The following is a 27,518-nucleotide window of genomic DNA, read 5'->3' as shown; positions in this document are numbered from 1 at the left end:
TGCAATTTGTAAATCTGAAAAAATATAATTTATTAGAACTAAAAATGATCGATTTATACATTAATTTTTAATATCCTATTATAGCCTATCATACAGTATTCAAATTACCTAGCTGTAAATTAATATATATTATAAAAATTTTTTGAATTTAAAATCATTTTTTTCTTATAATGATTAATGGCATATTTAATATCACCCGCATTGATTACAGGATTTGGCACAAAATGACCCAAGATCACGTTCTAAACATAATTTCCTAGATACAACCTGGTTGCAATACGAATAATCTGCCTTATCCCAGCATGTAACAATATCAGGAGTTTTTTGGTCGTTGTTAAAGTCAGATTTAGACGTGCACCTTCCTTTATTGCATGCCTTAATATATTATAAAATAGAATGTAAAAAATATATTTTATAAAAATTTAAGAATAAGGTGACAAAATTACTAAAATATCTCAAAAATAAAAACAATGTCAAAGAAATTTTTACAAATTCGGAAATATAAAATTAAATATCATCAAGGGAATTTAATATTTAAATTTAAAAAAAATAATCCTCTTTAATAAATATTGACTAAATATTAAATTTACATTATTTTTAAAATATTTTGCCAAATTAATTAGAAGTATTTTAAATATTAATATAATTCTATGGTAAACCATGGCACAGAGGAATAAGGCACATGAATCCAATCTGCTTTTAATTGAAATATTTGAAATAATTATGATACACACCTCTCGAAAATTAATATTTACCTTGTGTTAACTCATTAAAATTTTAGACTAAAAAATATGTTTTCATCGCAAATATTTAAAAAATTAAATTCGATGATTTTCAGCTGGAACTTTACTAATGAGTGAGTACCATATATAATATATTAAATGAAAGCTTAAGCCCTCCTCTTTCTGAGAATTTTTTTTAAAAAAAATTACCAATTATTACTTGTATATTATCTCTTATCACGATTTAGGACTTTGGATGTTTTAAACTGGGGTACATCATTTTTGTCAATAAAATATAGCCTTTTATGCAAAATTTTATTATTAATTATAAAATTTTAGATAATTAGTATTCCCTTAATCTTTAATAACAAAAGGATACTTTATTATTATAAATTTTTATATGACCCTGTGTAAGTTTCTATGCCCCCCCCTATTGGTTTATCTAATTTTCTCTCGATTTTTTTACTTGAAAAATTAAACATTCGATTATCACTTATCCAGCTATCTTTTGTGGTAGATGGCAATATATTATGTTAATATTTACAAATTTTATAAGAGTTTTAATTTCCTGTGTTGTCGGTCTTCACTTATACATAATATATTAAACTGACAAAAATATATTTTTTATTTATTAATAAAAAGTAAATAAACCGAATTCGTTTCCGTATTTGATAATGTATTATCATCATTGCATGGTAATCCATTTATAAATTGGGGAATTTCATAAGAGTAACCTTGACCTAGGCATGTTATGGTGGCGCAAGTACTCTTATTAAAATATATATTTAGATGTTTTAAATATTTGACTTTTATAAATTTATTACAAATTCAATTGCAAGCCATTCATAAAAATCGGAGACCTAGAGGTCAGGCCTGAAAATCTTAGACAGACTCAAAATGGACAAATAGTATGATTTAATTTGAAATTATTTATAAAATATATCGCAATTATTTAAAATGATCAAAATTTTCAAAATTCAGGGTTAGGTGGGCAGGGATTCGAAACAAAACGATTTTCTAGAAATATCGGATGATGGCTGCACATTTTTTAAAAATTTAACACTATACCCTAAAAAATAATATTGCATATTTTCAAGATTCTCTTTCGTCAAATTATATTTCTAAGGGGAACATAAGATTTATGATTGAGAATACATCTACGTATAAACTTGGATAGCTAGCTCAAAAATCATAACATGCAAAAATTTTCTAAAAATCGTTAATGAAGCTTGACAATCGTGATCTTAATAATCGTCAAAGAGCCAGGGTATTAAAATCTATAATCTGGTTTTTCGATACGAATTCTGTACAGAATTTTATATGGTTATATTGATTTGAGTTATAATAAAACCATCTTAAAGGTAGAATCAGTTTGAATCCCCTACACATCAGACACCTACATGGACCGACTGGCCCACGGAATTTGCCGGGTATGGCCATGGCCTAATATAATATTTCTAGTCGGTCTGGGCCGAGGCCTAGGATTTTAAATTTTTTTTAATGGGCTAGACATTAAAAATTCAATTTAAAGTTAGTTTATTTAAAATTATTACCATTTTTTTCTAATAATAATAAATTTCATTATTGTAAAAAAATGATTACTTAAATATTCTTTATTTTTTTTTAAATACAAATTGAAGTTTTAAATATGGGTTCGGGCTTGGGAAAATATTTTGAAATTTATTGTAAGCTTGGGTAGGGTTTGGTCATAAATCAAGGTTCGTGATGGTCCTTGCTACACATGGTATACAAAACATTTATAAAATTATTAAAATTTTTTGCTTTTGTAGGGCCATTAAAGACAGAAAAAGTACAATCTAAACTAATTCCATTAGAATATAAATAATAATCTTAATTATAAATATAAAATGATAGAATGGAAAATAAATTTTAACTATTTTATTATAATTTCATTTATTTTAAATCCACCTTTTGAATTTCATATCTAATGTTAGCACCAAAAGTGGAACACATTTTTTGAAAATCTATATTATGCAAGGGGATTGCGGTTGCCTTATATCGTTCGCCATTCTCTAGACAACTTACATTACCTTTTCTATCAATTTATAATAAGTTAAATTTAAATATAGATTAGCAGTTACAAGTGATTTGTTGTGTGTTAGATTTGTCAAAGTTTTCATAACTATTTGAGTATTAATAAACTAGTAATTATTTCATTTATTTAATTACGCCTTTTTTTTATTACGAAAAATATGTGTCGATTTCTCTAGCACTACAGGTAGACCATATTTGATTTCTTGGTAATTTCGTCTCATAATGCATTATACCAGCAACAGATAATGAGTTGCACGCATTATCCATATCATGTTTACATCCTAATCTTTATTTAATTATTACATAAAATATAATTTAATCATTATTAATAGTATGCTAAAACTATCCGGTAGTTTATATATCAAAAAATAAATGGCATGCTAGTTCAGAGGTATAAATGTGGTGGGGCATACTAGAATTTAGTGTGTTGCACCAGGATACATTGGAATTCCATTTTACATTAGGTTATCATAGATTTTCATTAACTAAAATTAAAATAAATCTCTATTTTATATTTCTGAAAAGAATATTTAAATTTTTGCCACCACCTTCATAAATAACTATAAAAAAAGAAAGGAAAAGGGAAGGGAAGGTAAGGTAAGGGAAGGGAAGGAAGGAAGGGAAGGAAGGAAGGAAGGAAGGGAAGGAAGGAAGGGAAGGGAAGGAAGGAAGGGAAGGGAAGGAAGGGAAGGAAGGGAAGGAAGGGAAGGGAAGGGAAGGGAAGGAAGGGAAGGGAAGGGAAGGAAGGAAGGGAAGGAAGGGAAGGGAAGGAAGGGAAGGGAAGGAAGGGAAGGGAAGGGAAGGGAAGGGAAGGGAAGGGAAGGGAAGGGTAGAAATGTAATAAAAATTTTAGAAAAGATCTAAGGTATATAGATGGTAAAATGCAAGATTGGCAGTATGATGTTGGGTAGATAGCCTAGAAGAAAGGGGACTTATAAAAATTGGAGATATTCTATATTTTTGGTTGTTGTTTATTCGTGTTTTATTAATAAGTGGCCCTATTATTGTATTAATTTTTATGGTAGCGATAGCGATAATCTTTGATGAATAATGAGTTTTGCTATTGTTGATTATCAATTTTTATTTAATTAAAAATTTTTTAACAGAATTGGAATTATTAAATAATAATTCTTACAGATGGCCTAGCTCGTGCGCTATAGTTATACCTGTATCTGTTGAAGTTGGTGAAATTAAACTACAACTTACTTCAACCTTACATATAGCTTCCAAATTAGCATAACCTAAAATGTTTATTTTCAAAATATAATTTTAAATATAAATTAGAAAATGTATAAAATTTATAAAACTTATATTTTATAGTATTAAAAATTTACCGAGGACACGATATTGACCTGCCCAGCTCCTACAAATATAAAAAAAATATACCTTCTTAGTTATATAATATATATTTTTATAAATAATATTTACAAATCGCTTTAGTTAAAATTATTTTCCTTCTCTATAATATTGTACCCCATATCATTTGCAGGCTTTAAATACAATTACATATCTGGAAAAACGGTGCCCTCTATCTACTTTAAACTATTGAAGTTCTTATGCGGTTGTTTATTTTTTGCCTTATTCATTAACATATTAAAATATTAAAAATATATGTAATAGCTGATAGTGTTGTTAAAGACATTTAGTAGCGTGATCTCGGGACTTAGGAAATATTTCTCTAACTAAAATATTTGGTTTCCACTATTATAAATTTCGAATGATGTTTTAGGAAATTCGATTTATTTTAAGTCAGATTAAAGTTGAGTGGAAACAAGCCAAACTATATATTGGTTTGATTAGTAATCTGGATCTTTTGAAAAGCCTAATTTATCGAAATGATATGGTCATTATCTATCTAAATAATAGTTGTAATAGAAAAGAGAAATAAATTTAATTTAATGATAATTTATATAAATAGATTAAATTAACCTTGTAAATTTAATAATGGAGTTGTTAATATGATTAGTTATTTAGTTATATGTAAAATTACATATATACGCAATTGAAATAGTGTTGTTAAAAAGCCGAGTTTTATCGTAGCCAAAAAATTTGCTCAGGCTCAAGCCGGCTCAGGAGTTGGCTCAAGCCGGCTCAGGAGTTGGTTCAAGCCGGCTCAGGAGTTGGCTCAAGCCGGCTCAGGAGTTGTCTCAAGCCGTTAGCTCAAGCCGTATATAAGTAAAAATGGAAAAAATTTAACCAAGAATTTTAAAAATATAATAATTTTTTGTAAATATTAAATCGCAATGAGAAATATACACAACATAATTAAAAATATATATATATTATAAAAAAATGAATTGGAAAAGAAAAAAATTTAATGCATAAAAAAGAACAAAGAGAAAGTATTTTAAAAAAAGAGGGTACATATCATCCGAGAGAAGCTTGAATATTTATAAAATTGGACCTGCAGATTTCCAGGAAATCTGCTGATGAAGGTAAAATCCTTCATTGGGGTCACCTGATATCTGTCTCATTTTTTTCTCTATGATTTTAATTACAAAAATATTTATTTATTTAAATTTCTTCCCAACCCCCTCCCCTCCTATATTACTAAGGGTTGACTATAAATATAATTTATTATATTTGTTTATGATTTTAAGGAGAAAATTAATTATTTATATCAAACATGTCAGCCTCCTATTTTTATTAACTTGAGATAAACTAATGATGTATGGATTGCCCTTGCCAGTTTATAACACTGCTTTTTTATTATATTTATAATATATAAACTTTACCTGAATAAATTACATAAAAAGTATTTAAGTAAAATAGATGAAGTGGCATTAAAGAAAAAAAATCTTAGATATTTTTTGTTTTTAATATTTTCTTAAAATATATATTATTTAAAAAACTAAAATCTGAATATACAAAGCACGGACTATATGTATATTTAAATATTTTTTAAGAAATACTGGCCAACAAATGGCTCTGCAGCTATCGGATATAATAATTAATATTAAAATAAACCACATTTAAAAATTTATAAACAATATTAAATAATAAAAACCACCTTAATGTTTAATAAATATTTACGTCAAATTCTATGAAAAAATAAAAAAATAAAATGTTGAGTCTAAAAGAAAAAAATTTTTTATATTTTAATTTCTATTCTATACCTAAAAAATAAATATGTACAAAAAATATTAAAAAAACAGGATGTATGTAACTTTGACTTTTTTATTATGGAATAATAAAGCAATAAAGCTCCGTGAAGTTGGCCGAACGATTGGAAGCACTAACGATGAATTATATATCATTTTTTAGTGCTTCGTTAGTGCTTGTTAGTGCTTCAATCCGTTTAGTAGCCGAATTTAAGGAAAAAAAGTTATAAGCAAAAATAAAAATTTGTGCCAACTTCACGCTTAAAAGTCGATTGGAAGCACTAACGATGAAATATATTAAGTAGAGGTTAGTGCTTTAATCCGGATAGTAGCCGAATTTAAGGGAAAAAAGTTATTCGCGAAAAAAACAAAAATAAACAAATATTGGCGACTTGCCAAAACAAAAACTATAATAGTACAAAACATCCGGTTTTCGCCATTATTTAGTGCTTAATTAGTAAATTTTAATTCCGTAATTTTTATCGTTAACCGCCTTATAAAAAAAAAGATATTAAGTATATAAAAATTATGACGTCACGATTTAAGCGTGAAGTTGGCCGAACTTTTGGAAGCACTAACGATGAAATGTATATCATTCTTTAGTGCTTCGTTTGTAGAGGTTAGTGCTTCAATCCGGATAGTAGCCGAATCTAAGGAAAAAAAGTTATTCGCGAAAAAAACAAAAATAAACAAATATTGGCGACTTGCCAAAACAAAAACTATAATAGTACAAAACATCCGGTTTTCGCCATTATTTAGTGCTTAATTAGTAAATTTTAATTCCGTAATTTTTATCGTTAACCGCCTTATAAAAAAAAGATATTAGGTATATAAAATTATGACGTCACGATTTAAGCGTGAAGTTGGCCGAACTCGATAATATAAATAGATTGTAGAATAAGAGTGTTATATTTTTATTCGAATATTATAACTACAATATTGATGTAAGAATAAAGAAGGAAAAAATTATAAAAAATGTATGATATAATTTTTAACGAATAAAGCAGCAATTAGCGAAAATAAGCATATAATCAATAAAGCATTCTATATAACAAATATAAACAAATACGAATATAATAGGAATATAATTTAAAAAATCTTTATGGAATAGCTATAAATAATATTTAATTTTTTAATACATATAATGCAATATAATTTTATTTGAATTGTATAGGATAATTTTCAATTCACAATTTCTGTTGTCACAAATGCCATAATTTATTTAGGGGTCGTGTAAAATCATTTGATTTGATAAGCTCCTCCCAAGATAAAAACATTCTTCAATCCTAAAATCATATATATTATTCATTTGATATTTTAAGTGAATTGAAAATTATCCTATACAATTCAAATAAAATTATATTGCATTATATGTATTAAAAAATTAAATATTATTTATAACTATGGCATAAAGGTTTTTTCTTTTGCGTTTTACAATTTTTTCATATGACGGTTAACAAAATTAATAACGGAATTTAAATACATTAATTAAGCACTAAATAATGGCGAAAACCGGATGTATAGTACTCCTATAGTTTTTGTTTTGGCACGTCGCCATTATTTGTTTATTTTTGTTTTTTTCGTGAATAACTTTTTATTCTTAAATTCAGCTACGGAACTGATTAAAGCACTAACCACTACTAACGAAGCACTAAAGAATGATATAAGTTTCATCGTTAGTGCTTCCAAAAGTTCGGCCAACTTCACGCCTAAATCGTGACGTCATAATTTTTATTTAGCTTATAACGTTTTTTTATAAAGCGGTTAAGTAAATTAATAACGAAATTTAAATACACAAATTAAGCACTAAACAATGGCGAAAACCTGATGTTTAGTACGCCTATAGTTTTTGTTTTGGCACGTCGCAATTATTTGTTTATTTTTGTTTTTTTCGTGAATAACTTTCTATTCTTAATTCGGCTACAAAATGGATTGAAGCACTAACCTCTACTAACGAAGCACTAAAGAATGATATAAGTTTCATCGTTAGTGCTTCCAAAAGTTCGGCCAACTTCATGCCTAAATCGTGACGTCATAGTTTTTATTTTGCTAATAACTTTTTATTCTCAAATTCGACTACAAAATTGATTAAAGCACTAACCTCTACTAACGAAGCACTAAAAAATGATATAAGTTTCATCGTTAGTGCTTTCATAATTTTCTAGCCAAAATTTGACCTCTAAAAATTTCTTTAGCGTTTTACAATTATTTCATATGACGGTTAACAAATTTAATTAACGAAATTTGAATACACTAATTAAGCACTAAATAATGGCGAAAACCGGATGTTTTGTACTATTATAGTTTTTGTTTTGGCAAGTCGCCAATATTTGTTTATTTTTGTTTTTTTCGCGAATAACATTTTTCCCTTAAATTCGGCTACTATCCGGATTAAAGCACTAACCTCTACTTACGAAGCACTAAAGAATGATATATATTTTATCGTTAGTGCTTCCAATCGACTTTTAAGCGTGAAGTTAGCACAAATTTTTATTTTTGCTTATAACTTTTTTTCCTTAAATTCGGCTACTAAACGGATTGAAGCACTAACAAGCACTAACGAAGCACTAAAAATGATATATAATTCATCGATAGTGCTTCCAATCGTTCGGCCAACTTCACGGAGCTGAATAATAAATAATAATTTAAAAAAATTACATTCAACGATAAAAAAAAATAGGAACTTGTTGTTGTTGAATCCATTATTTTATTTTTTTAAATAATAATAATTTCTTTTTATTTGTAATTGTATGTTTAATCTATTTTTTTCATTTATAAAATAATAATTGAAAATATAAGATAAAAATGCTATAAAAAAACAAATTATATTAAATAAAAAATAAAAAGAATCAGCGCAGACTTTGCAAAAAAAACAAAAATTGGTAGGGGAGAATGGAGTAATCTGGTGAAAATTTTATATGCTGTTATATAAAATTTAACAAATAAATATATTTTTGGTATCGCGTAATTACAGAACCATTACAGAGAAAACAATTGTAGAGAAACTTTTACAGATAAAATAATTATAGAGAATGTCGTTTATAGAGATTTATTTTACAGAGAATGATTTTATAGAGAATTTTTTATAAAGAATTTTATTTAAGGAATGATTATTTTATAAAAAATGTTAATCTATTTTGTATAAATTTGTGTAATTATTATTTAGGTAGGGTGCGCCTGCGTAAAACAGTTTTCTATATCAAATCCTAAATTATGCTATTATTTTTTTTACATAATATTTTATTTCTAAAGATAATATTGGCTGAGAGACAGTAAAATAAATTGCAAGGGTCCTAGGAAAAACATTCAATACCTTACAGTTATATTAATACATCACTGATTTAAAATCAATGAAAGGCTTCAAATTACGGCTAAACCGTTTAACAACACTAATAAGCCAAGAAGCCAGCTTGGGTCAACCGTTTAACAACACTAATCACAAATAAATTAGTTATTGGCTTAAAAGTAGGCTTGAGTCAACTCTTGAGTCTGAGTCAAATTTTCGATTCAAAATTTGACTGAGTTTAGGGATAATCCGGCATGGCAGCCAAGAAGCCGGTTTGGCTCAGCTGTTTAACAACACTAGTAAGCCAAGAAGCGGGTTTGGATCAGCCGTTTAACAACAGTAATCACAAATAAATAAATTTCGGCTTGAGCTAACGGCTTGAGCTAAGGGCTTGAGCCTACAGCTTGAGCTAACGGCTTAAGCCAGGCTTGAGCCAACTGAGCCGGCTTGAGCCAACTCCTGAGCCGACTCGAGCAAGCAAACTCAGCCGGCTCAATGAGCCGGCTTGAGTCTGAGTCTAATTTTTGGCTCAAAAACTGGCTGAGTTTAGGGCTAAGCCGGCTTGACTCAGTTTTTTAACAACACTAAATTGAATAACCTATTATAAAATAAAGTTTTTATCAATTCAAGGGTTTATGCAGTCTCATTTTAATGTTGAAACACTTAATGAAAAGTATGCAATATTAATTTTGTCACATCAATACAAAAAATTGATGACAAAAAATATTTTTTATTAGCTAATATTAGAAAATCTTTATACTTTTTAAATCATTTTAAAATAACAATATAAGTAAATTATAAATTAAAGCTAACACTTGTGATTCAGTGAGATGTATAATACATCATTAAGCAGTGAATTAGTCTCGGAAATTAATAATGAAAAGATATTAATGAATCTAATCAATAATCCAAATTTGACCTGGGAAAAGGCATCAAATCATTATATGGATGGAGACACGGAAACAATAACCTCTACAAAATATCTGCAGGAAATGAAATAAAATATCTAAAATGGTGACAAGAGAGAGGTATGACATATAAACCAATATCAATAGTAATTTATTATTGTTGGGTGTTAGAACCATAAAAAAACTAAAGTGGCCCTGCCCAAATTTAAATGCAATTTGTTATACGCAATAACAAAAGACATTTACATAAAGTATGCCGAAGGAATCGTGGTAAAAAAGAATTCATTCAATTAGATAAAAGAGTTGCAAGAAAACTTTGAGAAATCAGGTTCTCCAGAGGAGTTGCGAAAAAGCTTCGAGGTAAAATTATTTATAAATAAAATATATATAAATTTTATAATTGACAAAGGACGGCAGTGTCCATTTTGAATGTAGCAGACGTTTACCGTTTAAAAATACCTGTAACAATATCAAAAATTATTTACTAATTTCATGGTCGATATTAGAGGTAAATGTGTATTACCTATTATTTATTAAAATAAATTTGTATATCATGAATTTATAATTGTAAACAATGGTATTAATTTGATTCATGAAAATCTAATAAAAAAAGTAAGTTTGATCTATAAATAATTTTGAATGTCAATGTAATACAATTAATGTGGTTAGGGATAATATAGAGGAAAAATTTGGATAATTATTTATAAAAGAAATTAGGTTTACTTAAAGAGCAGGTTCAAATGTTAAACCCAACCTCAACTTTCAATGTTTTAAAAGCAGACTGATACCATTTGTGTGGAAGACAAAATTAGAAAGGGTATTAAAACGATTAGAATCCATGAGAGTTTAGAAAAAATGAAATATTTAGATATTACTTCTTCGATCGTGCCTGTACCTTAGAAGGATGAATCCCTACAATTATTTTAGGATTTCTGACAGACGGACTAGTATTTTTATCAGAGACCTTCAGAGGTACCATTTGTAGTCGGCCCAGCCCATATTTTTTCGACCCAATAATAAGAGAATAACATCATAAAAATAGTTTGTATTGTACATACAAATATTATAATTTAATATAGATTTATAATATTTTTAAATTTTAATTAATTATAAATTTAGGCCATTTTTTGATTTGTTAAAATTTATTTTCAAAGATTCCTAATGGAGTGTTAATAAATTTTAAACAACTAAATTTCATTTGCTATATATTTTTATATTTTAATTTATTCTCAAATATTATTCATTAGAGAAAAATGAAAGCGAACAAGTCAAATTAATTATTATTATATTGGATATTGTTAATGTAAAGAATTCTCAAAATCTAACTTAAAAGCTGTTAAACAAAGATGTAGGGCAGTTTTTGTAGACTTATTAAAATCATTTTATTATATAAGATAATCATTTATTTTTTGTTCAGATTAATTTTTACCATATATTAATGAAGTTCATATTATAAATGAAATTAAATTTATATCTCTGTTTTTTAATTTTGTGAAATCATTGCTATTTAAATTTTTTATTCTCTTTAACTCTTTTTTTAATATAGATCGAGGATGATTAAACTACTCTTGGAAAAATAAAATTTTAAAATTGATACATGACTATGCTTTATATTTTAAACTATATTTTGCCTATGAATAAAATAAAAAATTAATTTTTTATACTAAATTTATGTCTAGTTTTTTAATTATGATTTAAATATAGAATTTTTTTATCAATTAAAAAATTCTTAAACCCGAGCTGTACTCGGAACCAAACCCTAATTCAAAAATATTTCGCTGAACCGAACACGAACCGAATCCATCTATTTTTTTACCTTAAACGGAATCTGAACCAAACTCTGGCAAAAATTTTGCCAGGTTCGTATCCCAGGGTATAACAGTTCAAACTTAAATTTTAAAAAGGTAAATTGAATTAATTTAATTTAGCAATTGCAATTAAATAATTTGATACGTAAAAAATTCTAATATAAAAAAAATTGCTAAAAATTAGTGAATAATACCTATAAAGAATTATCAAAAATGAGAAAAGTTCAAATAAAGATCAAAAATGACTTAGAGAGATTGAAAAGGTTAGAAATGTATGTAGAAGATTACAATATAAGGAGAAAAAATCATAAAAAGTCAAAATATTGTTATGTAGGATGAAAAAAGAGGAAAGAATTTGAAAAATGACATAAAATCGAGTGGAAACAGTGAAGAAAATTAACAGGAAAAATTTATAAATTATTTTTAAAAAAAACAAAAGAATTATAAAAAATGAGAAGAAAAATAAAAATTTAAAAAATAATAATTTTCCTTTTTTGAATGGGAATTTTTTTTTAATTGACACTTTCCATCTTTGATTAGACCTTTTCCTTTTTTGATTGACATTTTTCCTTCTTTGATTGAAACTTTTCCGTTTTTGATTGGGACATTTTCTTTTTTAAATGGGTAAAAAAAAAATTCTTTCTTACATCATATTTTTAAATATGATTTTATAAAAGTTATTAATCATAATGAAAATTACGATGATATTAAGAACGATACATCTTCTTGATTTTGAACTCTACTGTTCTTTGTCTCATCACAAAACGTCCCTATTTGATGATTAGCATATATTGGAGTACCATTCTAAAAATAATAAAAATATAAGAGCCTCTTTATAAAAAAAAAGTTATAAAATATAAAAGAATCAATAAAAATAAAAATATAATGAAAATATTAATGTAAAGACAGAAGGAAGGAAGGAAGTGTAATGAAACCAAAAGTTAAATCCAGCTCATACAATTTTGACCTCTTGGCATTTGATGAAAAAACATTAATATTGGGAAAACAATAAAACAATAATTTGCTTACGTAATTTTTTATAGACTTTAGTACGAAATATATTTTCTTTTGAATCGTAGGTTCTCTTAAAATAAAGTCAACCTAAATTGTTTTTTGATTTTTTTAATTGAAGAATTAAAACATGAATGTTTTAAGTAAAATCAAACAAAATACCTATTTTGTTTTACAGATTTCTGATCCAAAACCTGATTTTGGATGATTAAAATAATTATTAAATTTTACTTAATTTTCAAAACTCTTTTTCTTTCTAATATTTTAGATATATTTTCATATGAGACACTTTTTTTAAAGATTTTTGGGGAGAAACAATGCACAGATTAAAAGAAGATTATGATTTATGAATCTACTTTAAAAATTATACTATCAAAAGTCGCTGTGTTTCGAAGCAAAATCTAAGTTTTCCAGGAACTCAATAATATTCCCTTCTTAGTGTTTATTTTATTTTATCTATCTATATTATTTTGAATATTTATATATTATTTTTTGTTTTTAATATCTCTTTATCCATTTTACGATATTTTAAATTTAATAAAAACCTTTAATAACTTAAGGACTAAGTTATGAAAATTTCACAAATATTTATTTTTCTATTTAAAAAAAAAATTATTCTGTGCTTTTCGATAAACCTTTTAAAGTTTTCCAATAAAATTTTTCGATTTTTTGAACAAAAACATATATTCTATTTGTACACAAAAAATTGTTATTTTTATTATAAATAATAAAAGCCTAAGCGGATCTATTTCATTGTAAGTTTTCACTATTGTTAAAAAATATTCAACGAAGGGAATTGCTATAGAAGTTTTACATATTTATTTTAATGATGTTCTTTCCCATGTTGTTAGGGGTTTTCCAAAATTTTGTCTTCGATGATTGTTTTACCTGTGATATTTTTCCTGTGGGTTTCCCAGAAGTTTTTTCCCGGTTATTTCAATCACAAAGTTACACAAAAAGCTTATACAATAAATTCATCTATTAGTTTAAAAAAAAATTCCATGTATTACCTGACTGGCATATATCATTAATTCATGATCAGTCACGGAAAGAGGAAAACGCAAATCTTTATAAAATGACCCTTCAATATAATAGGTTGATTGTTTCGCTACTTTACGAGAGTAATTGTGATTTGCTAAAGAAAATACAATATTTCAAAATTGTATTAATGTATTTAAAAATGGCAAATAATCAAAACCTACATTATTTTACAAAGTTCTCATTAGTCCGGGTGCAGGGTTTAACAAAAATTTTCAATTAGGGATTTGAAAAAATTTTTATAAGTAAATCTTTAGTGATTTATATACAAAAAATGGTTTTATATTGAAATAATTTTTTTTTAAATCTTAAATTGTGTTGTTCTTCAAAGTTTTTTTACTAAAATATTGGGCGAAATGAATTTAGCTTTCATATCACATAAATTTAATTGAGAGTTATACTGATTTAATAGCATTATATATAAATCCTGATATTAATTATTCAAATAATAAAAAATTAACAATAAAAGAAACCTATTATCTATGGAAGCAAACTCAGAACAAATAAAGGAGAAATTCAATAAAGTAGTGGAATAATAAAAGGAGCCATAACTATGAAAATCATTAATGATTATCGCAGATTTATTTGTTGCAAATTTATCGGCTAAAAAGAGGAAAAATTCAAAATAATTTGAATTTTGATAACACGATGATGAGAAAAATCAAATTTTTATCATTTAGATGTATGTTGTACTATTATATCAAGAGTCAGGTTTATTGGTCCTTCAAATATATTTATTTATATAGCGATTATTTTCATGTTAATAATGATAAATTCAAGAGTGTGTAAAGTATTTTTTATCAACATTATACATTATTCAGAAATGAATTCTTTATTTATTAAATTGAATGATAATAATATTACACTTATTTAATCATAAAAAATAATCAATTAATTTAGAAAAAAAGCAGCATGTTATGCTATATATACAGCTTTCCTAGCCTTCAATATCATTGCTGTAATTATAAATAGAAAGCCAGCTAATTTCCAATTTAATATTGGACTTGTCTCACCAAAATAGAATAAGTGTATGATAATGTGAAGATAAAATTTTTTAGATAATTAACATACACAACATGAATGACATATTCTCAAATATGCCAGAAATTGATAAAATATATTGTATATTATTTGACCGGTCAAATATCGGTCAATGGTCAAATACGGTCAAATATGGTCAAATTCAAATAAATGTTTTTTACACCAATATTAACTTTATTTTGCATTTATATAATATTATAATAAATCTATGTATAATAATAAATATCATAATATTTTTAATTCATTCTATAGTCAATGTTTCACCCTCCGTGGCAGAGTCTTGTTCCGATTCATATTCAATATCATTATTTTCTTTAATATTTTTAATCAATCTTAAATTATGATACACTCTTACTAATTTTCCTGCTGTAGAAGCCTTTAATCTATTTCTGTTTTTCGTGTGAATATTGCCCCAAACCGACCAATTTCTTTCAGAAGAAGAAGTCGAACTAGGAAATGTTAGTAAAATATTAGCGACTTCTCTTAATGGGCAAGGTGGGCAAAATGCATTCCACCAACTTGAGGCCGAAATTTGATTGTTTCTTATGGAAGTTACAACTTTCCACATATTATGGCTATTAAATATACCGCTTTTGCTTCTGAAATTTACTATATTACTCAAAATATTTTGATTATCACCACCTTGTAAAATACCCAATTCTTGTATTATATTACATGCTTCATCAAATTCAGTATTAGTAATATGCTCCCCTTGATATTGGGGGTTCAATAAATAAGCAGCATTGTGAGCACATGTATTTATATCAGTTTTTCTCTTTTCAAACATAACCTTAATTTTTTTTTCTTGAGATGGAGAAAATATAGAATCATGGCATGATTGTATTATGTGTTTTTCCAAATTAAGCATCTCGTTTTTTACTTGGGCCAAAGTACATTTATCCCCTTGCACTTTCAACAATGAGGTAGCTAAAGGTTGGAGTATAGCTAAAAATTTTAAATTTTTCGTCCAAAATTCTTCGTTTAATATATTATTGGTAATTTCTATGGGACAATTATCACAAACAGCTTCTTCAACAACTGATGCTTTTAGAGCTTTCTTGCATATTTGAATTTGCTCCATACATTTTATTGACGATGCCCATCTTGTTTGGCTAATTGTACTTAATGTAGATGGTATGCATGAAGATTCTTATTACGGGAAAATACTGCAGCTGGTATGTGTTTATTCTTGAAAAATTTAACAATTTTTTTAATTATTGAAATATGGTCACTGAGGCGTCCAATCGTTCAAAATCGTGAAAGAATAACTGCAATGTATGCGCTGCACAACCATAACATTGTATATGATTATAAATAGATTCCGATTTTAGAATTCTCCAGGCTGCTTTCATGTTAGCGGCATTATCAGTAACTAAAGAATATACTTTTACCGGATTCAATTCATGAATTACATTTTTAAATTCCTGGGCAATATAATCTGCCGTATGGCGATTTTCCTCAGTATTTAGAAATTTGTAGAACACTGGAACAGGCGTCATCACCATAAAATTAATAATACTCTCGTTTCTAATGTTGCTCCAGCCATCTGATACAATTGATAAGTAAGGAGCTTTATCTATTATATCTGCAACTCTCACCTCCATATCACCTGACGCTTTGTCTAGAAGATATCCAGCCAGCTGCCTTCTCCTGGGTAATGTGTAAATAGGACGTATTTTTTTAAAAAATTCTTGGATGTAGGGATTTTCAGTGATGTGGAAAGGTAAATTGCTCGCATATACAGCCTTTGCAAACAATTGATCCAGCTCATTTTTTTCTTTGGGATTAATTCTATCTATGAAACCGGTTATACAAGATTGAGATTTATATTTAATCGCCTTGCTTGTAGATTGATTAGAAATAAGGGAATCAAATTCTCCTGAGTCACAAGACAAAATATTGTTCATTTGATAATCATTCTCACTAATTTCACCCAATTCTTCATTAGAGTTAGACTTAGAAGTATTACAAATTACATTTGTGATATTTTTTGTAGAGGTTGATATTTTGGAATTTGAATAAAATTTTTCCTTAATTATAACAGGGCACATAGTACAGCTGCTTAATAAATGTTTGACCATTCTATCAACGTGGGTGATATAGGACATCTTGCAAAACTTGCACACCGCTTTAACTGATTTACCATCGCGTACTTCTTGAAAATGTTTCCAAACATGATGCTTTGGTTTGACCATAATCCCTAATATATTAAAATTTAACAAAAAATGATTTTGATTATTGTAAAGTTAATCTATCTTAACTATTTTATAATTATCGACCAATTATTCCAATAATTTCTTAATATTATAAATATAATATAATAAACTTTTTACCAGAATTGAATAATATTCCGTAAATCTGACCAGAACAATTAAAATGAAAATTAATTTTAAAAACCAAATATAGCAAGTGTAAGTAAAACAAATGAGAATTAATATAATTTATACTCGGCTAAATATTAAATAAAATTTAAATTTATTAAAAAATAAGAATGAAAAAATTATATTATGATTATAATAAATCGGGTATATTTTTTTTAAGAAAAATGAATTGAAAAAAAAAAAGAAGGCGAGAAACGGCAATGATTAGGCAAAAAAATAACTAAAAATATTACTATATTTAGAAAAATTACATATTTATATTTTAATAAAAATAATAAGATTGATAAACATGCTTTTAATGCATACTAGTTAATTATATCAAAATATTTATTCGCCATTAATATTTTAGAGTATTTGACCGTATTTGACCAGTCAAATACTCCTCCGGTCAATTAACCAGTCAATTGACCGAATTTGACCGGTCAATTGACCGACATGCCAACCCTGATATTAATAATTAATTTTATATATTTATTTTAATACATTCTATGAAAAACCCATATTTAAATTGCAAAATAAAATTTTAGTATCTTATCTTGTTTACATTAATTGGTAATTAATATTATTTAATTATTCTATAATTTTATTTAAAAAGAAGTTGTTTGGAGATGGAATAATATTTCTTAAAATATAAGTAATGGCGTTACCCTTTTTTAAGAAAAGGAACGTCATTACCTGCTAGAAGTATCGACTAACCATAACGCGTTTTTTTTGTACAACGATAACTTATTCAAAATTTTTCTAAAAAATATGGGGCTTTATTAAACAACTTTTAAACTTTACAGAGAAAAAAATCTCAATAAAATTATTTATCACAATTCCCAATATACATGCTTTTTGTAATCGTTAATAAATAAAAATTATGTAACCAATAATCTTTTTTAGTGAAAACAATAGTAAATAAATTATTATTTTTCTTCCTTGAATAAACACTTGTTATTTTATATGGTTGGAGTTGCATCATAAAATTTTTATTTCTTATTATTTTTAACTGCCTCCTATATAAAATAAAGATCAATGGACTTGTGCGAACTCGTGTTTTTAAACAACTATAAAACGTTAATTATTTATTATTTTTAGAAAAAATTGTACTGTCTATAAAACTTGAGCCATTTGAGCAATTTGTAATTAATTATTATCAGAAATAAAAAATATTTATATATTTAAAATCACCATTAAATTTGCATTTTATGATGTGTCGATATTTAGTCTTGGATTAAAATTGACAATAAATAATCCTTTAGTCTTTGGTTTTATACCAGATAGTGCACTATTTTTATTATTTTTTTTATTATTTCTATAGTGGATTATAAAATAATATCCAATGTTTGTCTTACAACGCAGGGCATTTTTAAATTGAAAAATCAAGAAATAGCAATATCTAAATGATAATCCTCAAGAAATGTATTTATATATAATATTCTAAATGCCAAAAAATAAAATATAATTGAAAATAACTTTGAATATAAAAATTATATGAATATGATAAGAGAAAATAAAATAAAAGTCATAACTTTTATCTATGTGACAATAAACAGTATAATAATTTTTCCTTTATTTATTCTGATCAGCCTCCTTTACCCTAATTGACCTCGAAAGTCAACATTTTCTCTTGGTCTCGTAGGGAAGATGCTACTTTGCTGACAAGTTCGCTTCTCAATAATATTGATCTTATTTTTTTAATCGAAGATATATTTTTACAGACAAATATACTTAAATATCAATCATAAGCAGGAAATTTACACACTAATTATAGATAATAACATCTTGTGAAAATTATAATCAATCTAAAGGTTTAGTTGCTCACTTTCATAGTTTAAATATCTCATTCAGAATCAGTATCTGATAAATACGGCTAAATTTATTTATTTTAAATATTTTAATATTATAATTAAATTAAAATAGTCAGAAATATGTTCTTTGGGTTTAAATGTTTAAATTACTAGTATGGCCCACGTTGATATAATCTTTAACATTTGCAATTATATCCTTTTTTAGAGCTATTAAGCGGTGCAACCTGCTGTTAGTTAAGTCTGTTAGAATAGAATGACTTTCAATCTTGAATGGCTGATCGTCAATTTCCATCATGCCTTGCTTATCTCCCGATAAATTTTTATTTATAAAATATAAATCTTAATTATATTTTTTATTAAAAATACATAAACAACAATATTATAGTGACAAGTATATAATATTTAATTAAATTATTCGTATAAATTACCAGCGTATCCTTCTTTATGTCCTTTACAAAAAAACCCACTGGATGGTTCTCGTAGTATCCTCTATAAAATTTAAAATTTTCAGGGTTGGAATACTCGATTTTTTCCCCATTCCTATCTTCTATGTAAAAATCAGGGCTCAATACGTTATCCGAGGGGTATAATTTCAAATTTACATGCGTATCTTTTGTCTCCTGAATAATTTTTAAATCCTCGGGCGTCACTATATCGTGAACTGGAAAGGCATTTCCTTGTATATGCAAAAATGTGTGAGTCCATTGATGACCACAACTTGCTAAAATAGATATAATTTTAATGATGTATAATCATTAGCACTTCGCCTATTGCTATTTAGCCTAAAAGTGCCAAAAGACCAAATTTAATAACAAAATAATCAAATTTATTAATAAGTGAGATAAATTAGAAAATTTAATTATAAATGATAAAAGTATACTAGTAAATTAGCAAAATGACGTTTCTCCAAAAAGCGCCAAATGGTACCAAATCGTAGTAAATCGCTAATTTATTAATAAATAAGCAAATGCGAAAGTAAAATTGATTGAAAATTTAATAGAAATAAAGCATAAATACTAGCAAATTAAAAAAAAACCCATTTCACTTAAAAACGACAAAAAGTGCCAAAGGACCAAATTTAATAGTAAATTTAAATAATAAATGAGCAAATGCAAAAGTAAATTAGAAAATTTAATAATAAACGAACAAAAATATACTATTAAATTATATTTAAAATATATATAAAATGATAGCTAAGGCCCGAAGAGGAATAAACGAATCGCATAAGATTTCATTTGTAAATTTTTTAAAGGATTATTCTTCGTCTTAGGTAAAAATCTATTGGGCTGGAACATAATATTTGTGTCTATTTTAACCCAGCAGAAAATAAAATTATATATACTATATTTTAAAATTAATAAATCTATAATTATTTATACATTCTTTTAAATTTAGTCCTTCTAATATTATTTCTAGTATTTCAATTAATATTTCTTTAAAAATTCCCTCGTTTTAGGCTATTTACGAAATAACCTAGTTAAAGAGCCCTCTATTCATTGGAGTACGCAGCGGGGGGGGGGGGGGACAAATCCCCCCAAAGCCAAAAAATGCAGATGCCGGATATATTTTTCAAAAATATTTTTGTTTAGAGTGTTGTGCAGATTTAATTTAAACATTTCCATATTTTTTAATTCGTTTGTAAATAAAAATTTTAACTTGTAAAAATTGATAAGAATATATAAATATGTTATTTTAACAACTTTTTACAAGTCAAATAATTTTATTTTCAAATAAATTAATAAATATGGAAATGTTTTGAATTAAATTTACACAGTACATATTAATTTATATTTGTTAATATTTATTCCTATCTCATATTAAATATATATTTAATTACATTTATTATCACATTCATAACTAAGTTTATCAATTAATTTCGATTTCAAGTTTTCCGGCGTAATATTATCTTATTACTTTCAAATTTTTAGTGGCGTAATATTTATCTATCATTTTTAAATTTCTAGTCAAATAATAATTATTCTGAAATTGTCCGACAGGGAGAAAAAAATCGCAACCTTGTCCTACGAGATAGAGTTTCCGCCATAGCAGTAACACAGCTTTTATGGAGTTAGAAGAGCCGATTATTTGCTATTACTGACATATCACAATGGCCTGAAAGAAATTTTTCCTTAGAAGCAAGAAAATTATTGGATTCAATGCTTATTCCAAATTTTTTATCTCATTAGAATGTACAACTATTTTATGTATTATTGACTTGATTAATAAGATGAGAATAGCGGAGAGCATTTTATTAGAATTCAAGGAAATTAGGGCTAATGTTTATGAAGAATTTCATGTTTTATATGTTATTGTTAAGTCAAAAGCAGAGCTATACGTATTTACAGTGGCGTAGACAAGGGGGGGTTTTGGCGTCGAAACCCCCCCCCATGGAAAAAAAAATTTTTTTTTTAAAAAATGTTTTTTTTTTTAATTTTTTTTTTTTTTATAAAATAAAAAATTATTCTTTTTTTATTGCGAATAATTATATTTAAAAAACGGTTTCAATTTAGAGAAATAAGATAATATATTATATATAATACTATATGAATATGAATATCACAATGAAATATATTTATAAAAAAAGAAGTTTTAATTTTAAATGATCACATCGTTTAAAAATATATATAAATTATATGAACTAAAATATTAAACAACAATAAGAATAAAGATATATTGTATTTGTAAATAATTTCTGGCATAGTTAAATTAGAATATTAAATAACAATAAAGATATTTTGTAAATATTTTCTGGCTTGGCATAGTTAAATTAGATATTTATAAATTTAATTATTAAATATATATTTTTAATTTAAACTATTTAGATAGTTTGTTTTGTTTGATTGTATTTTTTTAGCAAGAATTACATATTTTATTGCAATTTTATTTTTTTAAAATATAGTTATTTACATTCAATTTTTAATATAATAATCGTATAAAATTTATATATTTTGAAATTTATTTTTTTATATATTATTAAAATAAAAACATAGTTAAATAATAAATAAAATCTCTGCAAAATATTGTTATATGCAAAAATTTAATTAAAATAATTATTTTTAACATAGAATAAGATATATTGAGTTGATCATAAAATTGGAAGGTTTGGGGGGAGGCAAATTTTTTTTACATCGAATAGATTGAATTAATATACAATTTACTAAACATTGATAAAATTTTCAAAATAATGCTTTCAGTCGCTTATTAATTATAAATTTGGCAAAAATTTTAATTTTAATAAGGGGGTTTGGGAGCGAAGCCCCCAAAAAATTTGTCAAAACCCCCCCCATGGATCAATCCTGGCTACGCCACTGCGTATTTAATATTTGTCTCACTCGACTTGCAGCAAGGCAAGCTCATAGAAAACATTAATATAGGATCAGTAGAAGAGTATATCTTAGATACAAATACAATTATAAACCATAAATGAATGGTTTTAAATTCATTATGCAGCACTTACCCATCTGCAAATATTATTTCCATAGAAGCTTTCCAACCTTTTTCAGATGGTGATAGAAAAAAAATATTTGTTGATCTTATGATGCCTTATTAGCTGAATAACTATGTTTATAAGATTAACTATGGTTGATGCAGTCCCAAAAAATGCTATGGATGTTCTGCATTAATTCAAACACATTTTAGATTATATTCCCAATGTATTAAAAGGGTTTATATATATTAGCAACTCTTCCCAATAGTAAACTAATGAGAGAACATTCTCTTTTTTAAGAAGAATAACAGCCCTGCTGAGGTACCATTTGCAGGCCACGACCCGGATTTTTTTAAGGATTTTTACGTCTAAGCTCAATTTTCAGGCATGGCTCGGCCTTTTTTTAAATAAAATTTTCAGGCCTGATCCGGATTTTTTTTAAATATTTTATATTTATTTTTGATTTTTATAGCTAATAATAACAATTTCAAATATAGGCTGTTTTAAAATATACAGTCCGGCCCGGATATTTTTTTAAAAAAAATTTTCAGGCCCGGCCTAGATGTTTTTTTTAAATTCTGGTCCAGCCCGGGGCCGGGCCTGCAGGTCTCTGAAAAACATACCAAGAAGTACAAATTTTGAAAGTAAATTGAAAGGTTTGGATCTTTTGAATATTCATAGGCATTTGACAACAAGCAAGGATGAGATAATTGAAAAATTAGCTCACAACGAAGATTGGATTTTATATTGTAAATATATAACATACAAAATACAATAATTCCCTAAGCTTTTTGTGTATTCATTTATATTTATAACATTTAAATTTTTTATACTTTATATATAAATTTTAAAGCTCAAAAAATTAAAATTTTTATTTTGGATCATTTAAGTGATTCTTTACATATAAATTTTTTATAATTCACATTAATTTAAAATTGTGTATTAGAAAGAGTTATTAGTCCTAATAAATTTATGCTTGATATTTTTAAAAAACAATAATATTTCTTAAAAAAAATTTATTATCCCCCCCCAGACCAAATTCCTGCGTACGCGTATGCCTCTATTTCCTCCATATACACCCAAAAATTAGAGGCTTAAATAATATTTATTAAATAATTAATGTTCTCTCTACACTAATATAAACGTTATTGTTAACCCTAAGGAGCTATGCCAACGATTCGTACTTTTGTGAAACAAAGTGAGGGAGCAAGCTTAGTAAAGCGAACTGTGACTTATATTAATATTAATAATTATTAAATTAAGAGAGGAAAAATTGGGAAATAATAGAAATTAAACATATTGCTTCGATGTGATAATTATATCTTTTTTAATGGCTAAATAAAGATTAAAATGTGTTGATTTAAAATAATATATTAAATTATATATTTTTCTTGGAACATTTCGGAATTCAACCAAGAAATTGAACCGGAACGGAAAATATTTTTTTGCCGGAACCGCCGCGGGTCCTTGAATATATAGGTATTCTAAATAACAAAGTAAATGACATTGAGCCAAGATGAGAAAATAATCAAATCAAGAAAGAAAGAAAGAAAGAAAGAAAGAAAGAAAGAAAGAAAGAAAGAAAGAAAGAAAGAAAGAAAGAAAGAAAGAAAGAAAGAAAGAAAGAAAGAAAGAAAGAAAGAAAGAAAGAAAGAAAGAAAGAAAGAAAGAAAGAAAGAAAGAAAGAAAGAAAGAAAGAAAGAAAGAAAGAAAGAAAGAAAGAGAAATTTTTTTTAAAAAATACCAAAACTTGTTTAAGATTATTATGAAATATATAGCTAATTATATTTTATTTTTACAAATAATTGTTAGATATTTGTTATTAATATTAAAAAAGACTACTAAAAATTTCAAAAAATATTTACCATTTAAATATTTTTTTAATGGTTCGAACAGGAAAGATCGAAGCGAAGACCGATTTCATAAAACGGACCGGAAAGATAAACTTTTTTAAAACTATTTTCCTTGGAGTTTTTTTTAATAAGAAATATTCTGGAGAAAAAATATTGAAATTAGAAATAGTTCATTATAATATTTCCCATTAGCTTTTCTTAAAAAATATCAAAATATTACCTGTAATAAATATCATTAGGAGTAAGGTGGTCAAACTTCTTATATACATCAGTTAGGCTAATTTAATTTTAAAAAATTTTATTTTAAGTTGTAATTTATTATATATATTTTTTTTTAAAAAAACTTAATTTGATTTTGAAGAGATGGGTGGAAGAAAAATAAACTAAGCAATATAGCAAAAACAACCACCTGAGTAATGAATTTCAATATAAAAAATCTATAATTTGAGAGCAATGTCTGAATTTTTATTTTAATATTTCCATGTTAGAAGGAATTATATAGGCCACTTAACATCCGAGAAATGAATAGATAAATGTGAGAGTAAAAAAATCGAGTTGCACGGTCTAATTTTAACTGAATAAAATTTTGCAAAATATAATTTATATCTCTATGCCAACCTCGATAAATTTGCAAAAAAAATTTGAAAATGAAACATAATCCCGTTTCACACCTGGCTATGAATCGACCTTGTTAAATATAAATATATAAGAAATTACTTATACCTCTATATGGCAACCTCATTTAGAAACATGATATCGCTTGCAATGTGAGCAATGAAAAGATCAATATGGAAATGGAAAACTGAGTGCAAGACTTAATTTTTATATTTTCCTCTTAATATGAAATGGTAGCTAAGGAAGCCCGAAGAGGAATCAATGAATAGCATAATATTTCATTTGTAAATTTTTTTAAAGGATTATTCTTCGTCTTAAGTAAAAATCTATCAGACTGGAACAATATTTGTGCTGATGTCGCGCTCTAACCGCGATATTGCATGGCTCTATCAACAGGACATAAATAAATGGAGTAAAGTGATGGTTATTTTTTAAATTCGAATTTTTTGATTATGAAATTAATAAAGGTATTTTAGGAAATGGAAGATATAAAAGAGTATTGGGGATAATTAAATTAAATTTAATTTTTTATGTGGTAAATAAAATACATGTTGTGATTAACAATTACAAGTAATATATATAATATATATGTGAAAGTAAAAATATGTTAAATATTTTATTTAAGAATGATTTTTACATTATATATCATAGCTTTTTAAAAGATAAGAATTTAGAATTTATATTACTAGGTTTTTTGCTTATATATTATATTATTATGGTTATTTAGATATCTATTGTGAAAAATAAAATTATGAGATAAAAAGAAAAAAAATATATAGAAAATGGAATAAAATAATTGAATATTAATTTTTAAAAAAAGTTGAAAGATGGAGAAAGATTTTTAAAAAATGGAGATAAAAGCGAAAATCGACATTTAGAATGAACAAAGGAATGATGAGGCAAATACAACCAAAACAACAAAATATGGCTTGGCAGAGGGTGATTACTTCACAAATGACAAAGTGATAAAAAAAAAGGAATAACAAGAGGGGATTAAAAAGTAGGATAATTAAAAATTCTCCCCGGTAAATAAATGTATCAAATTTGGAGAAGTTTTAAAATGAATAAATTTGTTTTATATGTCGTTGCTTATTATTCATATTACACACTATATTAGCATGGTGGCAAGGACGGAGAACCAAATAATAAATTAAAAGAAAGATGTAAAATATTAAATCTTAATTAACTTCTTTAAAAAAACTATATAAAATCTAATACTATAAAATAAAAAAATTTCCCCAAAATAATGCCCATCTGACCTCTGCTGGGAAGGGGTTATCTACCCATGACACCATGTCAAGTCAGTCTGCAGATCCTATCTAAAAAATATATAAAATAAACATGCTGGCTTCTCAATAAAAAAAAAAGGACCCCGTTAATTCAAGCTAAGAGAAAATTATATACGAAATATAACAAATAAATAACGCGTATACCGAATCGATAAATGATAAATTCTATCCTAAAAATGATTAATTTTTAAATAAATGATTAAAACTTTCATATAATCATGTGTGTACTATATATATATATAAAAAAAGAATAGTAAAATTTTTTTTTTATTAATGTCAAAAAAGTACGAATCTACTGTTCTATGGGAACAAAAACATCTACATCGATAGAATCACGATATTTACATAAAAATAAAATTAACGACAAAGCCTATATTAACACACAATCTTCCCGATAATATTTATTTGAAATTACTATATATAAACTCAGGGGCTGAATTTAATAATTTTGATTCAATAATAAAAAAACTTAAAATTTTATATCCAAAAAAGAACGTTAACAGTAAAATTATCGAATTTTATAAAGCAAGTCAATTTAAAGACGAAAGATTTATTAATTGGGCAACAAAAATTTGCCAATTAAGCATAGAGTGCAATTATTTAGACTACAGGGTGATAGAAAAAATTAAAATATGCACCTATTCTAAGGATATTAAGTATAAAATAAAAGATTTAGATAAAATTGATGAGATAATAACAACAGGATGTGAGGCAGAAGACATCGACACTAATATTACTTTTGATAAAGTTATCACTAAACTAGACTTTAGGTTTGGTGGATAAACTAAAAGATGAATTCGAGATAAAACGCCAGATATCAAGAAAACGTCAAACAATTGATACCATATGATAACAACTATGTTCAGCAGTGGGCTCCACGACCATATTTTGACACACAAAGATTTCATAGCCAAATCTACTACTTCAAACCACGTAACCAAAACTACATTAGATACAACAATCAAAGCAAATTTGACACTTGTTACAAACCTAATTATCATGATCATCAAAGGCACAAAATAAATTATGGTAATTTCAATCAACATTGCTATGGAAAATGTAGTAGTAACAATAATAGACAAACAACTCATGATGATCGAAACAATTATTATAGCAACCTAGATTTTAATAGCAACAACAGACAAACTTATGACAACCAAAACAATCATTACAAAAGTGGTAATTTAAAA

At 26.0% G+C, this 27,518-nt stretch overlaps 2 protein-coding genes across 3 annotated transcripts; both read right to left on the bottom strand.

Annotated features, from left to right (window-relative positions):
- Positions 1 to 117: 117 nt before the first annotated feature.
- On the bottom strand, positions 118 to 25,562 carry LOC135929821 (A disintegrin and metalloproteinase with thrombospondin motifs 12-like). Of its 2 annotated transcripts, XM_065466545.1 has the most exons (13): positions 25,148 to 25,561; positions 24,645 to 24,701; positions 19,573 to 19,865; positions 19,295 to 19,445; positions 13,902 to 14,026; positions 12,910 to 12,981; positions 12,581 to 12,684; positions 4,112 to 4,140; positions 3,913 to 4,018; positions 2,929 to 3,063; positions 2,652 to 2,778; positions 1,374 to 1,490; positions 118 to 375 (listed from the first exon to the last, which is right to left on the bottom strand). In XM_065466545.1, exons 2-13 carry the CDS (start codon positions 24,691 to 24,693, stop codon positions 193 to 195), a joined length of 1,491 nt encoding a protein of 496 aa, XP_065322617.1. In that variant the 5' UTR covers positions 24,694 to 24,701; positions 25,148 to 25,561; the 3' UTR covers positions 118 to 192. The 2 variants fall into 2 exon arrangements, with proteins under 2 accessions (XP_065322617.1, XP_065322619.1); XM_065466547.1 differs by lacking the exon at positions 24,645 to 24,701 and having other exon boundaries at positions 25,148 to 25,562.
- Positions 16,185 to 17,353, bottom strand: LOC135929712 (uncharacterized). The gene is made up of 2 exons (XM_065466415.1): positions 17,304 to 17,353; positions 16,185 to 17,170 (listed from the first exon to the last, which is right to left on the bottom strand). The coding sequence occupies exon 2, from the start codon at positions 17,163 to 17,165 to the stop codon at positions 16,185 to 16,187; it is 981 nt and encodes a 326-aa protein (XP_065322487.1). The 5' UTR covers positions 17,166 to 17,170; positions 17,304 to 17,353.
- Positions 25,563 to 27,518: the final 1,956 nt, after the last annotated feature.

Source organism: Gordionus sp. m RMFG-2023, chromosome 5, assembly GCF_954871325.1.
Source record: "Gordionus sp. m RMFG-2023 chromosome 5, tfGorSpeb1-WG-v2, whole genome shotgun sequence".
NCBI lineage: Eukaryota > Metazoa > Nematomorpha > Gordioida > Chordodea > Parachordodidae > Gordionus > Gordionus sp. m RMFG-2023.
The sequence above is the reverse complement of the archived record's forward strand: the minus strand, read 5'-3'. Positions and strand labels throughout refer to the sequence as shown.

What these genes read in the sequence shown, in the direction of transcription:
- LOC135929712 (XM_065466415.1), bottom strand. Translation starts at nt 17,165, where the DNA reads ATGGTCAAACCAAAGCATCATGTTTGGAAACATTTTCAAGAAGTACGC.
- LOC135929821 (XM_065466545.1), bottom strand. Translation starts at nt 24,693, where the DNA reads ATGTATATAAGAAGTTTGACCACCTTACTCCTAATGATATTTATTACA. An exon ending in ACATAAAGAAGGATACGCTG is followed by an intron (nt 19,446 to 19,572) that starts GTAATTTATACG and finishes TCGGGAGATAAG; the next exon opens with CAAGGCATGATGGAAATTGA. An exon ending in TAATGATATATGCCAGTCAG is followed by an intron (nt 12,982 to 13,901) that starts GTAATACATGGA and finishes AAAACAATTTAG; the next exon opens with GTTGACTTTATTTTAAGAGA.